The sequence below is a fragment of the Xenopus laevis genome, chromosome 9_10L (genome assembly GCF_017654675.1).
Source record: "Xenopus laevis strain J_2021 chromosome 9_10L, Xenopus_laevis_v10.1, whole genome shotgun sequence".
Taxonomy (NCBI): domain Eukaryota; kingdom Metazoa; phylum Chordata; class Amphibia; order Anura; family Pipidae; genus Xenopus; species Xenopus laevis.
Genome location: NC_054387.1, coordinates 122,901,744 through 122,921,443, shown reverse-complemented (window position 1 = coordinate 122,921,443; position 19,700 = coordinate 122,901,744). Strand labels below are relative to the sequence as shown.

General features: G+C 44.4%; 1 protein-coding gene across 3 annotated transcripts in view; it reads right to left on the bottom strand.

The window, feature by feature from the left end:
* Positions 1-18,249, bottom strand: part of axin1.L (axin 1 L homeolog) — a 48,146-nt gene extending 29,897 nt beyond the window's left edge. Inside the window, exons 1-2 of one of the 3 annotated variants that reach the window (XM_018234148.2) lie at positions 18,119-18,249; positions 11,910-12,878 (exon numbers count right to left, since the gene is read on the bottom strand). In XM_018234148.2, the coding sequence (XP_018089637.1) occupies positions 11,910-12,787 (878 nt within the window). In that variant the 5' untranslated portion in view covers positions 12,788-12,878; positions 18,119-18,249. 3 annotated transcript variants of the gene reach the window in all.
* Positions 18,250-19,700: the final 1,451 nt, after the last annotated feature.

The following is a 19,700-nucleotide window of genomic DNA, read 5'->3' as shown; positions in this document are numbered from 1 at the left end:
ATGTCAAGAGGAGTCCTTTGTTATTAAATGTTAGTTCCCCTTTAAAGATGAAACACCATAAGCAAACTAGGGGCAGTGGCACAGGGCAAGATTTTTTTTTTTAGACACAGCTGTGGACGACAAATCTCCCGTAAATGCCTCACTATTGTTGGTAATAAAAAATTGCTGGTGGTATGTCCAACTGATCGCTAAATCGGCTGAAGTTTTCTTTCTGAGGCAACTTTGGCAAGATTTGTCGACCGATTTTTTTTTTTTTTTTTTAGACACGGCTGCGGTTGACAAAGCTTGCCGTGTTCCACTGGAAAAGGAAAACGATACCCCGCAAACAATGTAGGTCTCTATAAAAATATACTGCATAAAACAGCTCATATGTAAAACCCTGCTTCATGTAAATAAACCATTTTCATAATAAAATGGTTTATTATTAATATATATAATATATTATAAATATAATATAAGGGCAGCCCCCTGAGATCCTAGGATTCACGGTGCACACAAACACTGTTGCTTAAGTGTTCATTTTGGGGGTATAGTTTTCCTTTAAACGGATCCTGTCATCAGAAAACATGTTTTCATCAGTTAATAGTGCTACTCCAGCAGACTTCTGCACTGAAATCCATTCCTCAAAAGAGCAAACAGATTTTTGTATATTCAATTTTGAAATGACATGGGGCTAGACATATTGTCAATTTCCCAGCTGCCCCTGGTCATGTGACTTGTGCCTGCACTTTAGGAGTGAAATGCTTTCTGGCAGGCTGCTGTTTTTCCTTCTCAATGTAACTGAATGTGTCTCAGTGGGACATGGGTTTTTACTATTGAGTGTTGTTCTTAGATCTACCAGGCAGCTGTTATCTTGTGTTAGGGAGCTGCTATCTGGTTACCTTCCCATTGTTCTTTTGTTTGGCTGCTGGGGGGGGGCGATATCACTCCAACTTGCAGTACAGCAGTAAAGAGTGACTGAAGTTTATCAGAGCACAAGTCGCATGACTGGGGGCAGCTGGGAAACTGACAATATGTCTATCCCCATGTCAGATTTCAAAATTGAATATAAAAAAATCTGTTTGCTCTTTTCAGAAATGGATTTCAGTGTAGAATTCCGCTGGAGCAGCACTATTAACTGATTCATTTTGGAAAAAACTTTTTTCCCATGACAGTATGCCTTTAAGCAAGTTTCAAATCTGCGACAAGCAGAACCAATCAGGGGAGGGTGAAGCGCCTGTCGGAATGATGTCACGATGTACATTCATCTGTATTTATCAGTCGGCCTTATCAGCGGCGCCGAGTCAAGTACTGAGCCAGTGCAAAGTTTACAAGATAAAAACTTCAAGGCAGAATGAGATATTTTATTTGAGGAAACAGGTTAGAGAGGAATGGAATGGGGCCAATCTTCAAATAAGCCAAGAAAGCAATGATCAAAGGGGGGGCCATTTACGGCTCACTTTGAACAGCAGAGGAAAGGCCAGATGGGCCAGAAGCACAATTACACGAGGGATGTTTCGAATGTTCATTTTTCCATCCCAAGAAGCAAAAGGGTTTAAAGGAACACTACCCTCGGGTCAGGGGTATTCTTTACTATGGCTTAGCTTCACTGAAGCTGGCCATAGACGCAAAGATTTCCCTGCAATTTCGGACGAACGATCGTACGTCCGCCTCTCCCGACCTGCCACTAACCATTCAGATCAAACAAAGCAGTAAAGAACAGATCAGCTGATGTTCTGCCCCACAGCAATCATAGAAAAGTTTTTGTCCCACAAAGCTGACAGTTGACAGTCTCCCACTGAAGATCGTCAGATCGGCAATACATGCAGAGATATGATCGTCGGCTGAAATCTTTTAACCGGTCCGATCGACTGAACGGCATGGCAAGATAAATGTCGGGACATTCCACACACATCGACGATTCGTACGATCGGATCTTTGCGTCTATGGCCAGCTTTAGGAATGGGAAACCCGGAACAGCAAAGATGGGTAAAAGGGAACTATGCAATATACATTCATGACAGTTTTTCCTCTGGTTTTTAAGTTGAACTGCCCATAGACGCAGAGAGGATTGTCCCAACATTTTTCGTATCATGTCGATTGGTTGTTCAGTCAGTTCTTTAAAAGATCTTTTCATTATCGTGAGACCACGATTATCTCGAAGCGATCGTTTAAATGTACGATTTGTCCATCAACTAAAGGTGGCCATACACGGAAAGATCCGCTCGTTTGGCGATGTCGCCAAACGAGCGGATCTCTCTCCGATATGTCCACCTTGAGGTGGGCAATATCGGGCTGATCCGGTCGGATCCTAACGCATGGGAAACGGGTTGGATCACGGGACTGCATCAATAAACAGATGCGGCCGCGATCCGACGAGATTTTTTTGTCCCATCCGATCGAGATCTGGCCGACTTTCGCCCGTCGGGGGCCCCATACACGGGCCAATAAGCTGCCAACTTGGTCTGTCGGCAGCTTTTATCGGCCCGTGTATGGCCACCTTAAAAAGAGCATTTCAGGCGATATTGCCAGAAAAACTGAGGGTAGCTATCTGCTTGGCCCTGCAAACATAGATAGGTTGCATTGGGACCAAGATCTACGATCGTTCGATTCCCTCACGATAATTTGACGGATTGGTCGGATTTCACTAAAATCGGTCGTTCACCAAAGATACATCTTTGCGTCTATGGGGACCTTTAAAACATATATATCGGCTACCGATAGGGTTGCCACCTAGCCAGTATGTTACCGGCCTGGCCAGTAAAAATTATGGTTAATCCCAATGTTACTAATAGAAAAAAAAAAGATAAATATATGGGAAGGCCAGTATTTTTTTGCAGAAAAGGTGACAACCCTAGCTACCGATAATATCTCTGCATGTATTGCCTATCGGACGATGCCAACGGGAAACTATTTGTCAGACATAACTTCCGTACGATTGCTGCCTGTCAGTTAATGGCCCAAGCATCGAGTGATTTGTTCTCTTTACTACTTTATATTAATCTCATATAGTTGGTTGCAGGTTGGAAGATTGGAACGGACGTTCATTCGTCCGATATAGCCTAATAATCTGCACGTCTATGGCCACCTTTTTGTGTATATTTATTGCTATTAAAATCAGTGTCCCTTTCTTTTCTCTGCACTGCTGGCTCAGACTATTGATACAATGTAAGAAAAGGCAGCAGATTAATTGAACAGACCATCTTTGCTGGGGAACCAAGTAGGGTTGCCACCTTTTCTGAAAAATGTTACCGGTCGGTGGGGGGCAGGAATAAAAGGGGGCAGCCCGTGGCTCCAAAGGGGTGAAGCCATGCACAGTGGCACAAAAGGGGCGGGGCAACACACACAATGGGCAGAAGCCTGAAAAAAAAAAGGTAAGTTCTGAGCGAATTAGGGGCGGGCCAAGGGCTTTTTTTTTTTTTCAAATTACTGGCAACTACATTGCTGGTAAATTTGTAATACCGGCCCCGGCCATGGCAGGTGTTTTACCGGAAAAAGAAGCCGCAAAGAAGAGGAGAAGAATGTCACAGGAGTCACCTGGCAACTAATCTCCCCGTATGGCCAGACCCTTAAAGGACCAGTAACATAAAAAATGTTTGTACTTAACGGAAAAAAAAACACCAAGACACATTTAACTTTAAATTCGCAAAGTGTTTATTAAGAAATAACTTACAGATTCTCTACTTGCACTCCTCTTCAGAAACGGCGATGATCCACCGTGCCCCTCAATTTCTTCTCCCTGGCTATCTCCTATAGAAGGCAGGGAGGAGAAATCGAGTGCTGCATGATGGATCATTGCCCTGTCGCCGTTTCTGAAGAGGAGCGCAAGCAGAGAATCTGTAAGTTATTTCTTATTACAGATTTTGCGAATTTAAAGTTAAATGTATCTTGGTGGGTTTTTTTTCATTGTGTAGAAAAAAAATGTGTTCAATGTTACTGGTCCTTTAAAGGAATTGTTCAATATAAAAATAAAAACTGGGTAAATAGATAGGCTGTGCAAAATAAAAAATATTTCCAATATAGTTAGACAAAAATGTAATGTATAAAGGCTGGAGTGACTGGATGTGTAACATAATAGCCAGAACACTACTTCCTGCTTAGGCACTCCTGCCTATGGCGTCTATGTGTTGCCGCACAGCTAGCCATACATGTAAAGGTCCACTCGTTTTGTGACACTGACCTGAAACCAAACGACCAGATCACAATGCAGTAGAAGCAGGATATTGAGTTGAAGAACCAATCAACAAGCCCATGCTCTCCTTGCCCCAATGGGAGTTTTTAACCTGCCCGATTGATATCTGCCGATTTCTGGCCAGATATCCTGGGGAGGCCCTTCGATGGCCCCCTACAATTGTAACCGGGGTCTAGGGGGGGGGAAGGCTGGAATTTACTTTTAATAGTACCAGGAACTGCATTAAAGTGAGACTGACACATTCCTGCAAAAGACCTGGAATGTATCACTATCACTTTAAGAGGCATGCAGGAAACACTACAGATATCCTATGCTTCTGTAAAAAAAAAAAAAATCCATTATTCTTGCTGGGCCCCGAGCTGCGGCTCCAAATCAAACATCTGCTGGCATGGAATGAGAGCACCCACACGCTGACATGTGAACAAGTTTCCAATCCAGCGCAGATTTGTGTCTGGTTTCACTGTTGCGTGTTATCAATTATAATGCCAAGCACTCAATTACAAAAACATTCCTTAAAGCGAACAATGGCTGAGGTTAGGGCTCTACTTTCACTGGCAGACACGCAAAGAAGCAAGATCTGCCGACACACAATATAGAATTCACAATGCAAGGCCATTAGTAATGAATTCAGATTCAAATAACATGGTAACAAGTACATTAACCAGGGCGTTCTGTCCCAGGCTTTATTAGTAACCAGTCCTGTATCATCAGCTTCTCTGATAGATGTAACCTTTCTTGCTGCTAATGTTCTTTGCAACGACCCCTTAGCTTAGCTTCTAAACAGCTGCCAAAAACACACTGAGCATGTGCAGTGCCACCGACACTCAAAAGATGGTCTAACAAGAACCCCGATGGTAGAGTCCAGCACGGGTCCATTTTTTGGAACCCGACCCGCAACCCGCATTCTTACCCGCTAGGACCTGCTACCCGACTTGCAAGTACCTTATCCGCAACCTGGACCCGTGACCCGCTGACCATCAAGAATCAGGAAGTGCAGTCATTGTAAACTGGAAGTGACATCATCGGAAGTAGGCATGGTCAAAAAAAAAAAAAGAGTAAAAGAGGAAGTGATGTCATTGTAAACCGGAAGTGACATCATCGGAAGAAGACGTGGTCAGAAAAAAGGAGTAAAAATCGCTATTGAGACGCCCCGCTACCCGAACCCCGACCCTGCAGAACCGCGTCTATACCCGCACCCAGAACTTCTACTGCAGGTTTTTGCGGGTACCCGACCCGCTGCAGGACTCTACCTGATGGGGAGCGGCCGTGCACAGGCCTGGATCATAACTATTATAGGTTTTCTGTTCAGAGCAGGTAAAGAGTTTTTATTTCTAGATTTCTTTCAATATTGATATTGAGATCAAATGAGTAATTGCTTCCTGAAATAAAAGCTTACGAGAGATGGAAAGTTGTACTATATAGGAAGGCATCAGAACAAGTCTTCGCACGCACGCTTCCAAATCCCCTGCTCATCGGTCGATGCGAGGCACAAAGTTAGTAGGAATGCTGGAGAATCTACACAACTGGCGTGCGTGCGGCTAAAAATATATACAGGCGGAAAAGTAAGAGTAAAGTACAAGTGGGTTTCTAGTGTCATTCTGTGTGTCAGGTGCTGCTTATCGGAGACAACTGGGTTGAAATACCGACGTGAAAAAAAACATTTGCACCAATTCGTGCCGGCTGCACTACCATGAAAATTCCTTCCCTTGCTCACCATTTCTTCCCAAATGATATTGGGCTTCTAATTTTAACTTTTAGTGCCCTTAACAATGCCACTCCTCCCTACATCTCTGCTCGCCTCTCCAAATATAACCATCTGAGCTCCCTTTGCTTCTTCCGACCAAGGTCTCACCCCTCCCCTTGTAACTGCCTCCCACTTTCCTATGGTGTAGCGGTTTGTTTTTGGAATTCCCTACCATTCTCCTATCGTGGAAGCTTCAAGAGATCCCCTGCAAAAATGCATGCCTGGAATATCATAATGCTTCAAGTGCACCCTAACCCACAGAATCTCACAGACCTATTTGATTCTGTAACATTAGCTTATAGTTTGGGTACAGGGCTGAATAGCATATTCTTGTTTTACTTTAGAGAGACAACCACTAAGAATCTTTTATTCTACTTACATGTATGCTACTTCAATGCTGTATGATTGTAAGAGTCAATGATCCCCTGGCAACTAGAATAATTCGATAGGTACATTTAAATTGTTTTTGAGATTTGTATCTGTGCAGACCCTATGCTCTCCATTTCCCAGCTTAACCATTCCAAAAGTCGAACAGTAAAATAATTAGGACCCTCACATCTGGATAAAAGTGTAAACCAAACGGGTCCTGGTAAATGACTGCAGGTTCTCCCCAGCAATCCTGCCTAGTCATAGAAGAAATTCTTCATGATTCCAACCCAGTAAAGCTGGTGTCCCGGCTCTACCAGCAATTCCTTTTATCCGGCCCCAAACCTTTTCGATCAGCACAAGACTGGTGGAATACCAAAATTGTAGGCCTTGAGCAGGATAACTGGGACAAAGCAACAGATCACATATACACTGGCCTGATATCGTTGAAAGACAAACTAATTCAATATAAAATTATGCATCATATTTACATAACTCCCACACGACTCAAACTGATGGGCCGGATCCCCTGCGACTCCTGTCCCAGGTGTCACCAACAAGCTGCGGATTTCTTCCACTTAATCTGGGAATGCCACTACATATTGAGCTTTTGGACACAAGTCGTAAACTATCTAGCAGACAATCTTGACTTTCCGAGAATAATTTCACCTACAGTTTGCCTTTTGGGGGTCCTAGAAGAGATAATCCCAGCTAAGTATACTCGAATCTCTTTTCGTATCCTACTCTTTTATGCGAAAAAAACTGTAGCCCTTCACTGGATGGGTAACCTCTCACCCTCTCTCAATGCGTGGATACAACTGGTTAACAAAGCAGTACCCCTATATAAGCTCACCTACGAAGTTAGGGGAACACCAACAACATTTGATAAAATTTGGGGATTGTGGAATGACATTGACCCGACCCCTCTATAGCAAGTCTTAACCAAGTCCATCTCCTATTATGAAATCCTTCATGGTTAGCTATCCTACATATCCTCGAAGGTCCCAACCTAGCCTTCAGATGTAAAGTTCACCTGAGTTTGATAGTGTCCATCTCAACTGCTCGATCACTGTATTGTGTTATGCTTGGTGATAGCCTGTGCCATGTTTTCATCCTGCCAAACTTGTACAGTTTAGTCTGCGAGTGTACTTATTTGTTGTATGTCTGATTGCTGTGTGTTTAAAAAAAGAAATAAATCTTACCTTTAAAAAAAAAAAAATGACTGCGGGTTAAAGGGATACTGTCATGGGAAAACGTGTTTTTTTTTCCAAAATGCATCAGTTAATAGTGCTGCTCCAGCAGAATTCTGCACTGAAATCCATTTTTCAAAAGAGCAAACAGATTTTTTAATATTAAATTTTGAAATCTGACATGGGGCTAGACATATTGTCAGTTTCCCAGCTGCCCCCAGTCATGTGACTTGTGCTCTGATAAACTTCAGTCACTCTTTACTGCTGTACTGCAAGTTGGAGTGATATCACCCCCTCCCACTCCCCCCAGAAGCCTAACAACAGAACAATGGGAAAGTAATCAGATAACAGCTCCCTAACAAAAGATAACAGCTGCCTGATATAAGAACAACACTCAATAGTAAAGGTGGCCATAGACGCAAATATTCGCTCATTTGGCGACATTGCCAAACGAGACAATCTTTCCCCAATATGCCACTAATCGGGGGTAATCTGAACGTTCTGCCCTATCAACAAAATCAAACCTGTCCGATCGACCAAACGGTCGATCTCCGGCGGACGAAAAATGTCAGGACTCTCCACACGGTCCGAAAATCATTCGAATCGTACGATAGGATCTTTGCGTCTATGGCCACCTTTAGGAGGCCACACTGGGCGTTTCGGGGGGAGTCGCCTGGCGACTAAATCTCCCGAAATGCTCAGTGTGGCCTTACCCTAAAAGCCAAGTCCCACTGAGACTAATTCAGTTACATTAAGTAGGAGAGATAACAGCCTGCCAGAAAGCAGTTCCATCCTAAAGTGAAGGCATAAGTCATATGACTGGAGGCAACTGGGAAAACGACAATATGTCGAGTCCCATGTCAGATTTCAAAATTGAATATAAAAATTTTTTTTTGCTCTTTTGAGAAATGGATTTCAGTGCAGAAGTCTGCTGGAGCAGCACTATTAACTGATGCATTTTTTAAAAAAAAAAAAAAAAAAACAGGTTTTCCCATGACAGTATCCCTTTAAATGGTTAATTAACCACAAAAATATAAAGTGCAACCGTAACTCATCATTGTAAAAGTTAATTTTAAAGTTAACTCTCCCATAAAAGGGGTTGTTCTCCTTCCAACATTTTTTTTCATTTCATTTCCAGATATTTTACCAGAAATAAAGACTTTTTCCCATTACTTTCTATCAGGCAACCAAGCCGGCCAGCTCGCCCCCCTCCTTCCCCTGTAGATTGCGCATGGTGAAGTGCTCTGATGTCAGAGCGCATGCGTGGTGAAGTGCTCTGACTTATGCGCACATGCGCGGTGATTATTTTTTTCGCATACATTCTCCTAGAGGATCGCGGTCCGGTCTAGGGGTAGGCAGAAGAGGTAGCTGCCCAGCACCCCCCAATCGTTGCGCCCTAGGTAGCTGCCTCTTCTGCCTACCCCTAGTTCTGGCCCTGCTTTCTATTTTCTGTGCGACTGTTTTTCTAATATTGATATGTAAAATGTCATTTTTTTACTTTCTAAAGCAGCTCTGGGAGGGGGGGTGGTTGTCGTCCCTGTATATTGTTCTAAATTGATACATTTAGTTGATACATTTCTTATCTTTGTCCCTGCTGAGCAGAATCTCTGGGTTTCATTACAGGCAGCTGTTAGAATTGATACAATAGTTGCTGATACTCCAGAGATGCTGCTGAGAAATGGATCAACTATATGTTGCAAAACTGTAACAGTTCAGAATCTGCCAGACTCAAACATCAGAGACATTAAACTTTAAACTTGGATTTTGGAAAAACGGTAAAAAATTTAAAGTGATGGATACAAGTATTTATTTCTGGAGAATAATGTTAAAACAGCTCAACTGAAAAAGTGTTTGGAAGGTGAACAACCTCTTAAAGGCATTGGCACACGGAGTGCTTTGTCAATGTGCCTGAAAACACCTTAAAGGATAAGTAAACCTTAAAAATAAGTGAATATAAAATTGATGAGTGGGCTATTCTAAGCATGTTTGTAGTTTACATTCATTATTTAATTTTCTTTTCATTGCAAGATATTAAAGGATACATGTACTGTTAATATGAATGAATTGTTTTACAACAGCGCCACCTGCTGGTCATTTTCCCACCAGTCTGACCACAAAGTAGTCAAGGAAGTTCTGCTTAGGAATAAAATTAGAAACCTTTCCCAAATCTTTGCTGAGCATAAGAACATCAGAGCAGCCTCTTTCTTTCTCTTTCCCCATTAATTCAGTTCGTCTACTCCTGCGCTCCCCTGCGGCTGAACAGAAGAAAGTGCAACGCAGGGGAGCACAGGTAAAAACGCTTTTCTGTAAGAGCCCTTAAAATGCAGGACACATAAATCGCTGCATCTAAACCTCTCCAATCACCTCACTGCAAAACTGCAGAATGAAGCATAGTCAACGATGGGGAATGTGATTTCCTGCTAGTGACAAAGTGCCCATGTGCCCCTACCTTTATATAAGAAGCCACTGAATATAATCTGCTAGTCCAGGCCAGTGCACTTCTTCAGAAACCGTAAGGAACCTAACATCTTACCACACATATGCCATCGTATATACTGTTCCCCTTCACCTGCTTCAGTCCCTGTTCATGTTTCAAATGAAAGGTGGGCGTTCCTAACTGTCCTTGCCAAAAGCACAGTAAGAGGGGGACAGCCAATCAAAGCCCTTCAGTTACACAAACAAAGACAGGTTTCAGTCCGCTATCAGGTCAGCCTGGCTCGTGATTGGTTCCATCCTATAGTGCAGTGTGCTAAGTGCCGCCTGCTCCCCTTCAAAGCCAGGGAAAGGAGGCAGCAGGAAGTGGAACAAATGGGTGGGACTAGTAGGATTTTTGCAGAAATTTGCAATAAACCAACCTAAAACAGACCTTTTTAAAAAAAAAAAAAAAAAAAAAAAAAAATACATTCCTTTCTATATTTAAAAGAATATAATGCATTGGCACATTGCTTTGTTCACACCATAGGTCTCCTTTAATGTGGACCTGTCACCTACACATAAAAATCTGTATATGAAACATGGAACTCAATTAGTTTTTTTCATTAAAGCATCAATACCGGTTATAAAGGCGTTTAACTATCTGAGCTGTCAATCAAATATTACCTGCCCCGCCTCTATGCCCGAGGCATAGAGGTGGGGCAGTCAATAACTTTCACTTTCCATTCAGCACTTCCTAGTTGTTACTGCTCTCCCCACATTCTTCCTCCCTCCTCACACTCTATAATTGCTTACGGCAATGTGTATGGGCATTAGGTCCACCATTCGGGTGGAATTCGAATTTTAAATCCCTTATTCGAATGTAAATGTGAGATTTATCAAACCTCGACCATGGAAACATTCGAATATTGGCCACTGAAAAACTGTTGCAGAGGCCTGTTGAGCCATTTGGAGATGTTATAAGCCTTCCTACAAAAGCAATAGCAAAGTGCTTACACCCGTGAACATAAACCTATTGTGGTACCAGGTGCTGTACTGAGAGACCCACGCCTGCCACAGGGGTCAGAAAATTGCATTAGGAAAAATACCAGCAGCACACTGAAAATTGAAGAAGTGCAAGGTTTATTCACGTCAAAACATACAGAAAAAAAGGCAACGTTTCAGGCTAACCGGGCCCTTTATGAAGCAATTAGCCGTCCTGACATTCATATTCCTGACAATTCGAATTTTCGGGTTGGAACCATTCAGGTCTTAAAGTCCCTGCCAGAAGCACAGTAGGAGGGGAACAGCCAATCACAGCCCTGCAGTCACACAAGCACAGACAGGCTTCAGGTCCCTATCAGGTCCTGCCAGCTGCTGATTGGTTCCTGTCCTACAGTGCAGTGAGCTGAGAGCTGCCGGCCCCCCTGCACAGCCTGGGAATTCAGGGAGCAGGAAGTGGAAGAGAAGGGAGGGATTATTAGGGTTTTTGCAGAAATATTCAATAAATCAGCCTGAAACACTACTTTTTTTATGCACAATTCTTCTATTTCTAAATGAGTAAAATGCACTGGTACATTCTTGTTTTTTTACACAAAATGTCTCTTGTAAATAACCTCCCAGTCGAATTGTGAGTGTATTCGAATTTTAAAAAAATTCACATGAATTTGAAATTTGACCTTTGATAAATGGGCCATGAGCCAAAAACCATTTAGCCTGTGGCCTCAAGCCTTTATATGGGCATGGGACTCCTTGCATACTCATCTTTTACAACAGGGGCTACGTTACCACTTCTATTCTGAACAGAAAGCCTTATTTACACACATATTTAGTAATATTGCAGAGAGCTGTCAAGCTGCTTGCTGTAGAGGTAAAGTAAAATATCTTTCATAACCGCCACTAAAAACTAGACCGGCATAGTTATTATTTGACCAATAACGTCAATCAATCCACAAATGGTCCTTATGTTGTCGGGTGCTTTGTGCATAACAACATCTTTGTGCCTTCATAATGTTAACAGACATACCTGAATTCTCTGCCGTCACTTAATCTTCTATTAGATCCTGCACAATGGGACGAACTGTCTAACGCAAGCTTCTGGGAAAATAAACTGGAGGGAATGCATTCCCTCTCCCTTTCATGTTCCCCTCCTTGGTCACACCTCCATTCCTCATCTTCGTTGAGAGTAGGTAAATATCCAGAAGGCCCTTTCCCCGTCCCAGATCCTGAGCTCTGATCACTGTAATTTTTGGGGCTTTCCCCACCAATAGTTGTATATTCTAAATATATATCGGATTTAAGGAACACAGGATATGTATTGTCCTCCATCATTGACTGGATTTCCATTTGGGCCTGGTCAAACATAGCCGGGTCTATCTGTTGCCTCAAGACACAATCTTTTATGAAGCTTTTGGTCGCTGGTTTGATCTGCCGTGACACGATGCCGTTGCTGTCCAGAACGTATTTTTTATAAATGGCTTTTGCCAGCTTTAATCTCTTTTCCACCTTTGAATCATTAGGTTCCAGCTTCCGAAAACCGCTGCAGGCAAACCAGAAGTCCAGCAGGTCTGCACAGTTCTCTTGTTGCAAAAAAGTCCTGAACAAGTGAATTCCATCCTGATCGTCCAACAGCGAGTGCAACGACTCAGCCCATTTTAAATACGGAGGCGTCGGGGAAGCACTACCTTCAGGCTCGTAGCCCAAGTCTAGGTCTGGCCTTCTAGGGGTGGCAGTTGAGGTTTCGTTTTTGATCCCATCATTTTTCAGAGAGTAGTAAGTATGGCTGAAGGGTCTTTGATCTGTTGTAATCAGTTCTCCTTCCTCGCCAGGAACTGGTGGCCTAGGTGCATCTTCAGTAAAGCTTCCCCCTAGGTCCAAAGGGAAACCTTTCCCTTTGACACTCATTTTGATGGCGTTTGTATACACAGTGATAAATAAAACACTGATTCAGAATATGGACATCATAAATAGAAGGTCCCAGGTAAAAGTATGCCTCCTGTCAAGAAAAAACAAAACATTAAATTAGATAAATGTGTCACTTGTTCACGATACTGTTGCATTTGGGAAAAAAGTTGGTGTGCCTGGTGAAATACGATTTTAAGCAATGTGTCCATTTACATTTGTTACAAATATTCAATTGTTTTTGTTATTTGTAAATGCAATTCCTACTGAAAGCAGCATCTGTCTGGCTGTTGAGCTTCTCTGCACTGCTGGTTCTGTCTCCTGAAGCAATGCAGCAGCCAGCTAACTAAAATGGCCAGGCAGAGAACTGACATACGTTACACTGCTTCATGAGTGAGAACTATAGAACAGATGAAACAGAAAGGGATGAACAAATGATGGAGTACCGATTTGAAGTGTGCGCAACCAGCAACGTTCCCTAGAGCTGGGGACAGTTATAACTGCTCAAATTATACGTGTATTCAAATGTTCACCACTTTCATCGACTTTGTCGAAGCAGGACAGGATGACACTGTGGGACAAATTCACTAACCGGCGAAAATTTGCCAGTGCTGGCTTCACGCACATCGCAGGACAATGCTAATTCACGAAGATCCAAAGTTGCGCACAGGGTACTGAACGCTGACGAAGTTGTGCTAGCGAAAATACACTCAGCAGTTCAAAGTTACGCTAGCGTTGGCTAATTTGCATACGGCGTGCAGTTAAAGTACAATGGCCGTATATGCTGCAGCAAATACATTACACTACACAAGGCCAGGGAACCTTAATAATATTATACAGTATATAGGTGTTATATTGCCCTACACATGTGCCCCACAGTTTAGTTTAGGTGCCATATGTTATCAAATGTAGGGGGGAAGGAGGGTACCCAAAAAAAAATTTCGATCTTTTTCAGCCTATCACCCTGTAAAAAGGAAAAGACGACTTTTTTTGAGGAACTCCTATCTACTCTATTGCACTTCGCCTGGTCTGAGGTGGTGAAGGCAAGTCTGGCGATAGAGGTAACGTTCAGTAAACAAAAACGTAGTGAATTTGCATAGTAACGCTCTTTCGCCAGAGCGAAAATACGCCTGGTGTTAGAATGTGAAGTTGCGCCAGAGTCTATCTCCTTGGTGAAATTATGCCAGCGACCATTAGTAAATCGGCGAAGTGCGGATATGACGTCACACTGCCGAAATTTCACCAGCGTTAGCCACTTCGCTCTTTAGTATAGTAAATTTCGCCCTGTGAGTTATATACAGAGTAATTTCTGAGTGCAAAATAACACAACAACATGCAGCCACTATTCATAGTTTTGACACCTGCTCAGTTGGGACTGAATGTGTAGTGAGCTTGAAGAACAGAGGAAGCGTGCCAGCTAGCAAGCAGCTGTAGTACTACTGCATAATGCCAAGCTTAGTGAGCTTGCCCATTCATTAACCATGCCTCCGAAGACTCATAGCCTGCAGGGCACAATACTGCTGGGTAGTGCAGGGGACATGGGTTGCTAGCAAGGTGTGCTCATGAGTCTAAGAGGATCCCTGGGAATCCCCAGCCTGGGTCATATTCAGATATGTAGTTTGTGCATGAATGAAGCTGCGACTGCCATTAAAGCTCTTGGTACTTTGAACCATGCGGCAGAGATAAACAGCACAAAGCGATAACTGGGCAGGGACACTAAAAGGGAATATTACCCACCCCAATAAATTCTATGACATGCAACTGCTCACGTTCTACTCTTCAGGGCACTGGGCACCACCAGGAGACATCACCCGGAAGCTGGCCAGCGATGTATTTTAGCGTTTCCATTAGGGGATATAAGCGACTCCTTGACAGTAAAGAAATCTATTTCTAGCCAGCTACATCGACTGCATTCCTGTTCTCTGGTTCCGACTACTGAAACATCAGTTCGGCTCTTGACATATTCATCGGCTATTTTCTGTTTCAGGAGTGAGAGCCAGCAGCGCAGAGAATACAAACAGACACTGCTTTCGATAGCAATTGCATTTACACATAACTTTAAAACCAACGGCATTTATCACCAAATCCTCACCATTTATCAGCAAGCAATGATTTTATATAAATATCACATTACACATCAATACATAGACATATACATAGACAGACGTCTCCCCCAATAGCCTAAAACTCGGACTAAAACCAGGAGTGGGAACACAACCTTAGAGAAATAACTGCAACTGATTAGTGTTAGTGCACAATGGGTGCCGAAGGAAAAAGCAGGCAAATACGGCCACAAGAAAAAGGGGCAATGGGTCTGGTTATTGCATTCACACTCCAACTTGCCCCAAAAGCATGCTGGCTAGAAGAATATATCTTTGAACCCCCTCGGAATAAAATGCTCTATGTAAAGCACAAACAGCAGACGGGCATGTTTTTCAATAATACAACTCCCCTAATACTCCACTTCCATGGGGTCCTATATCTTACCCCTTACAGCAACATACAAATGGGGAGCAGCAGAAAGGACAACTCCAATAACAGCCCAAACCTAAAGCTTCTTACAGATAAAACCTGTAGCCCTGCAAATGCTTCCCTGCAAGTGAAAGTGATGGAACACAAAGAGCAAGGATCAACAATCACCTGAAACGGTCTATCCCATGCACCAAGGATGAGCAGCCTGTGGCCCTGCAGATCTTGCTGAATTGCAATTCCCACTGAACATTTTGGCAGACGGGCTAAACAACCTGCAGACTCTCATCAAGAGATGCGCTGCTGATGATTATCCATCTGTTGCAGTCACAGTGCATCTGCAGAAAGGGGTATTGTCCAACTACAACTCCCTAACCCCCCCCCAACAGACATATTTTCTCCCCTTTACAACAATGATGACATACCTGCCAAATGATCTGCTCCTCCCACAAAAAAGCCATTAAGGATGTAGCTATTTAATTAGCCATAGTTGTAACAAACATATCCCCTTACAAGAAGTCACAGCTTGGGGCTCACAGGCTGCTCCATCACAACCATCACATCCACCCTCTGCTCTAATGGAGATGTAGTGATTCTGTGCCTGTTGTGTTTTATCCCTTGCAACTAGGGTTGCCACCTTTTCTGGAAAAAAATACCAGCCTTCCTATATATTTATCTTTTTTCCTTATTAATAACATTGGGATCGACCATCATTTTTAGAGGCCAAGCCACTAAAAACTGGCCAGGTGGCAACCCTACTTGCAACCCACCTTCTTAGCCTTGGACTACAACTCCCAGCATCCTCTGCATTCAAGGCGTTGTAGACCTGGAGATCCAAGTTAAGGAATGAGAGCAGCAGAGCAAGCTGTGGCCCTACAACAGAGGCTGATGGACTGAATCTCCCAAGACTTGCCTCAACTCCTGGGCCCCAAGCTTCTCATAAGTACCTCACACAAGGGCCATGTCTCTGGGGCCCCAAGCTTCTCATAAGTACCTCACACAAGGGCCAAGTCCCTGGGGCCCCAAACTTCTCATAAGTACCTCACACAAGGGCCAAGTCCCTGGGGCCCCAAACTTCTCATAAGTACCTCACTCAAGGGCCAAGTCCAGGGGCCCCAAGCTTCTCATTAGTACCTCACACAAGGGCCATGTCTCTGGGGCCCCAAACTTCTCATAAGTACCTCACACAAGGGCCATGTCTCTGGGGCCCCAAACTTCTCATAAGTACCTCACACAAGGGCCATGTCTCTGGGGCCCCAAACTTCTCATAAGTACCTCACACAAGGGCCAAGTCCCTGGGGCCCCAAACTTCTCATAAGTACCTCACTCAAGGGCCAAGTCCAGGGGCCCCAAGCTTCTCATTAGTACCTCACACAAGGGCCATGTCTCTGGGGCCCCAAACTTCTCATAAGTACCTCACACAAGGGCCAAGTCCAGGGGCCCCAAGCTTCTCATTAGTACCTCACACAAGGGCCATGTCTCTGGGGCCCCAAACTTCTCATAAGTACCTCACACAAGGGCCATGTCCAGGGGCCCCAAGCTTTCATTAGTACCTCAAACAAGGGCCATGTCAGGGGCCCCAGGCTTCTCATAAGTACCTCACACAAGGGCCATGTCAGGGGCCCCAGGCTTCTCATAAGTACATCACACAAGGGCCATGTCAGGGGCCCCAGGCTTCTCATAAGTACCTCACACAAGGGCCATGTCCAGGGGCCCCAGGCTTCTCATAAGTACATCACACAAGGGCCATGTCCCGGGGCCCCAAGCTTCTCATAAGTACCTCACACAAGGGCCATGTCTCTGGGGCCCCAAACTTCTCATAAGTACCTCACACAAGGGCCATGTCTCTGGGGCCCCAAACTTCTCATAAGTACCTCACACAAGGGCCATGTCTCTGGGGCCCCAAACTTCTCATAAGTACCTCACACAAGGGCCAAGTCCCTGGGGCCCCAAACTTCTCATAAGTACCTCACTCAAGGGCCAAGTCCAGGGGCCCCAAGCTTCTCATTAGTACCTCACACAAGGGCCATGTCTCTGGGGCCCCAAACTTCTCATAAGTACCTCACACAAGGGCCAAGTCCAGGGGCCCCAAGCTTCTCATTAGTACCTCACACAAGGGCCATGTCTCTGGGGCCCCAAACTTCTCATAAGTACCTCACACAAGGGCCATGTCCAGGGGCCCCAAGCTTTCATTAGTACCTCAAACAAGGGCCATGTCAGGGGCCCCAGGCTTCTCATAAGTACCTCACACAAGGGCCATGTCAGGGGCCCCAGGCTTCTCATAAGTACATCACACAAGGGCCATGTCAGGGGCCCCAGGCTTCTCATAAGTACCTCACACAAGGGCCATGTCCAGGGGCCCCAGGCTTCTCATAAGTACATCACACAAGGGCCATGTCCCGGGGCCCCAAGCTTCTCATAAGTACCTCACACAAGGGCCATGTCCCTTCAAATGTTTGAAAAGTTGGATTACGGGACATGCCGGAGGGATCCTGTAAGTTCCCACAGACAGTCACTATTGAGGAGGCTGTGGGGCCTCTGAGTACAAGAAGTGTTAGGGAATCTATCTCAGTCCAGGGCTGTCTGACAAACATTCTGCACAAGAAGCAGTCGAGATGCTGGGAGTTGTAGTTGTCCCGTGTGAAACAAATAGCCGCCTCCTGTATTCACTACAACCCACAATTTACCTCTCGGATTTGACGTGTTCCTGCATTTCACGTCTTGTTTTTGTGGTCCCACAGCCTCAATGCGTTCCTATGGTGCTTCTCCTCTTTCTAACGTTTCGCTTCCCCTCATTCAACGTCGCTGTTTAAGGCTCGCCCCTGCCCAAACGCTGGCTTTTTACATTAAAAAAAAATCCCTTACCCCGAGATTTAAGGCTCGTGAAAGCTCAGAATCCTCCTCCCTGCATGTCTCTCACTGTCCTGAGATCGGGTTAGAAGGAGAAGTGGGCGGGTAACTGTGCCGGGAAAGGAAGGAGTCACAGAATGTGACCGTGCAGGAAAAAGTGGGAAGCTCTGCCCAGTGAGACTGGAGGAGGAGGAGCTGAAAAAGGTGACCGTGCAGGCAGAAGTGAGCTCTGCTGTGGAACTACGTGACCCATGGGCTGGAGACTAGTTACTATGGGACACAAGACTGAAAAGCAGTTGCAAATGCTGAGCTGTGCTGGAGAGGGAGGTACATGTGTTTTAATAAAAATAAAAAATAAAAATGACTCCTGTACTTATTTCTTTACATATATGTGTCTTTAAAGGAGACGTATAGGATAAATTAAAAACCCTAATTGTGTAGTCAATTATGAGTAATATATGGTGTTGCTTTTACATGGTGCTAAAAAATTTTATATTATCTTTAAAAATGGCCCCTTTATTGGAGCTCCCTATAGATGTTCTATGGTCCCTGTCTGTGTTTCAAATGAGGGGTGGGCGTGTCCCTTCCAGAAGCACAGTAGGAGGGGGACAGCCAATCACAGCCCTGCAGTCACACAAGCACAGACATGCTTCAGTTCCCTATCAGGTCCTGCTAGCTTCTGATTGGTTCCTGTCCTACAGTGCATTGAGCTGAGAGTGGCCGGCTCCCCTGCACAGCTAGGGTTGCCACCCCACCCGGCCGGTATTTTACTGGCCTAGCCTGTAAAACACCTGCCAGGGCCGGTATTACAAATTTACCGGCAATGTAGGTATTTGTAATACCATTTATAAAATCCCTTGCCCGCCGATGAAAACTTACATTTTCGTCAGTTTCGGGAGGTGGCCCCGCCATTTTTGTGACGCTACCCCCGTGGCTCCGCCCATTTTGCATCACGTCCCACCCCTTTATTTTCCTCCCCTACCACTGGCCGGTAATTTTTTTTTTTTAAAAGGTGGCAACCCTATGCACAGCCTGGGAATTCAGGGAGCAGGAAGTGGAAGAGAAGGGAGGGATTATTAGCATACCTCCCAACTGTTCCTTTTTCGGAGGGACAGTCCCTCTTTTGACAGCTCAACCCGCAGTCCCTCATTTGTACTGGAAAGTCCCTCTTTTCTCTGCACTGAACAGCCAGAAAAAGAAACAAAGTATCTCACTTAAAGTGGACCTGTCACCTACACATAAAAAGCTGCATAATGAAAGTCCTTTGCAAATTAAATATGGAACCCCAAAAATTGTTTTCATTTAAACATCCCTACCTGTTACAAAGGTGTTTAAATATCTAAACTATCAATCAAATATTACCTGCCCCGCCTCTATGCCCGTGGCATAGAGGAGGGGCAGTCAATTACTTTCACTTTCCATTCAGCACTTCCTACATGTCACTGCTCTCCTCACATTCCCCCTTCCCTCCTCAGGCTCTATAATTGTGTAGGGCACTGCACATGGACATTAGGTCCCCCATTCTGGTGCATAAACGAGATTTTGGGGTGATACATAATTTCCCTTAATAACCGTGTCCACAAAATGGCAGCTGCCT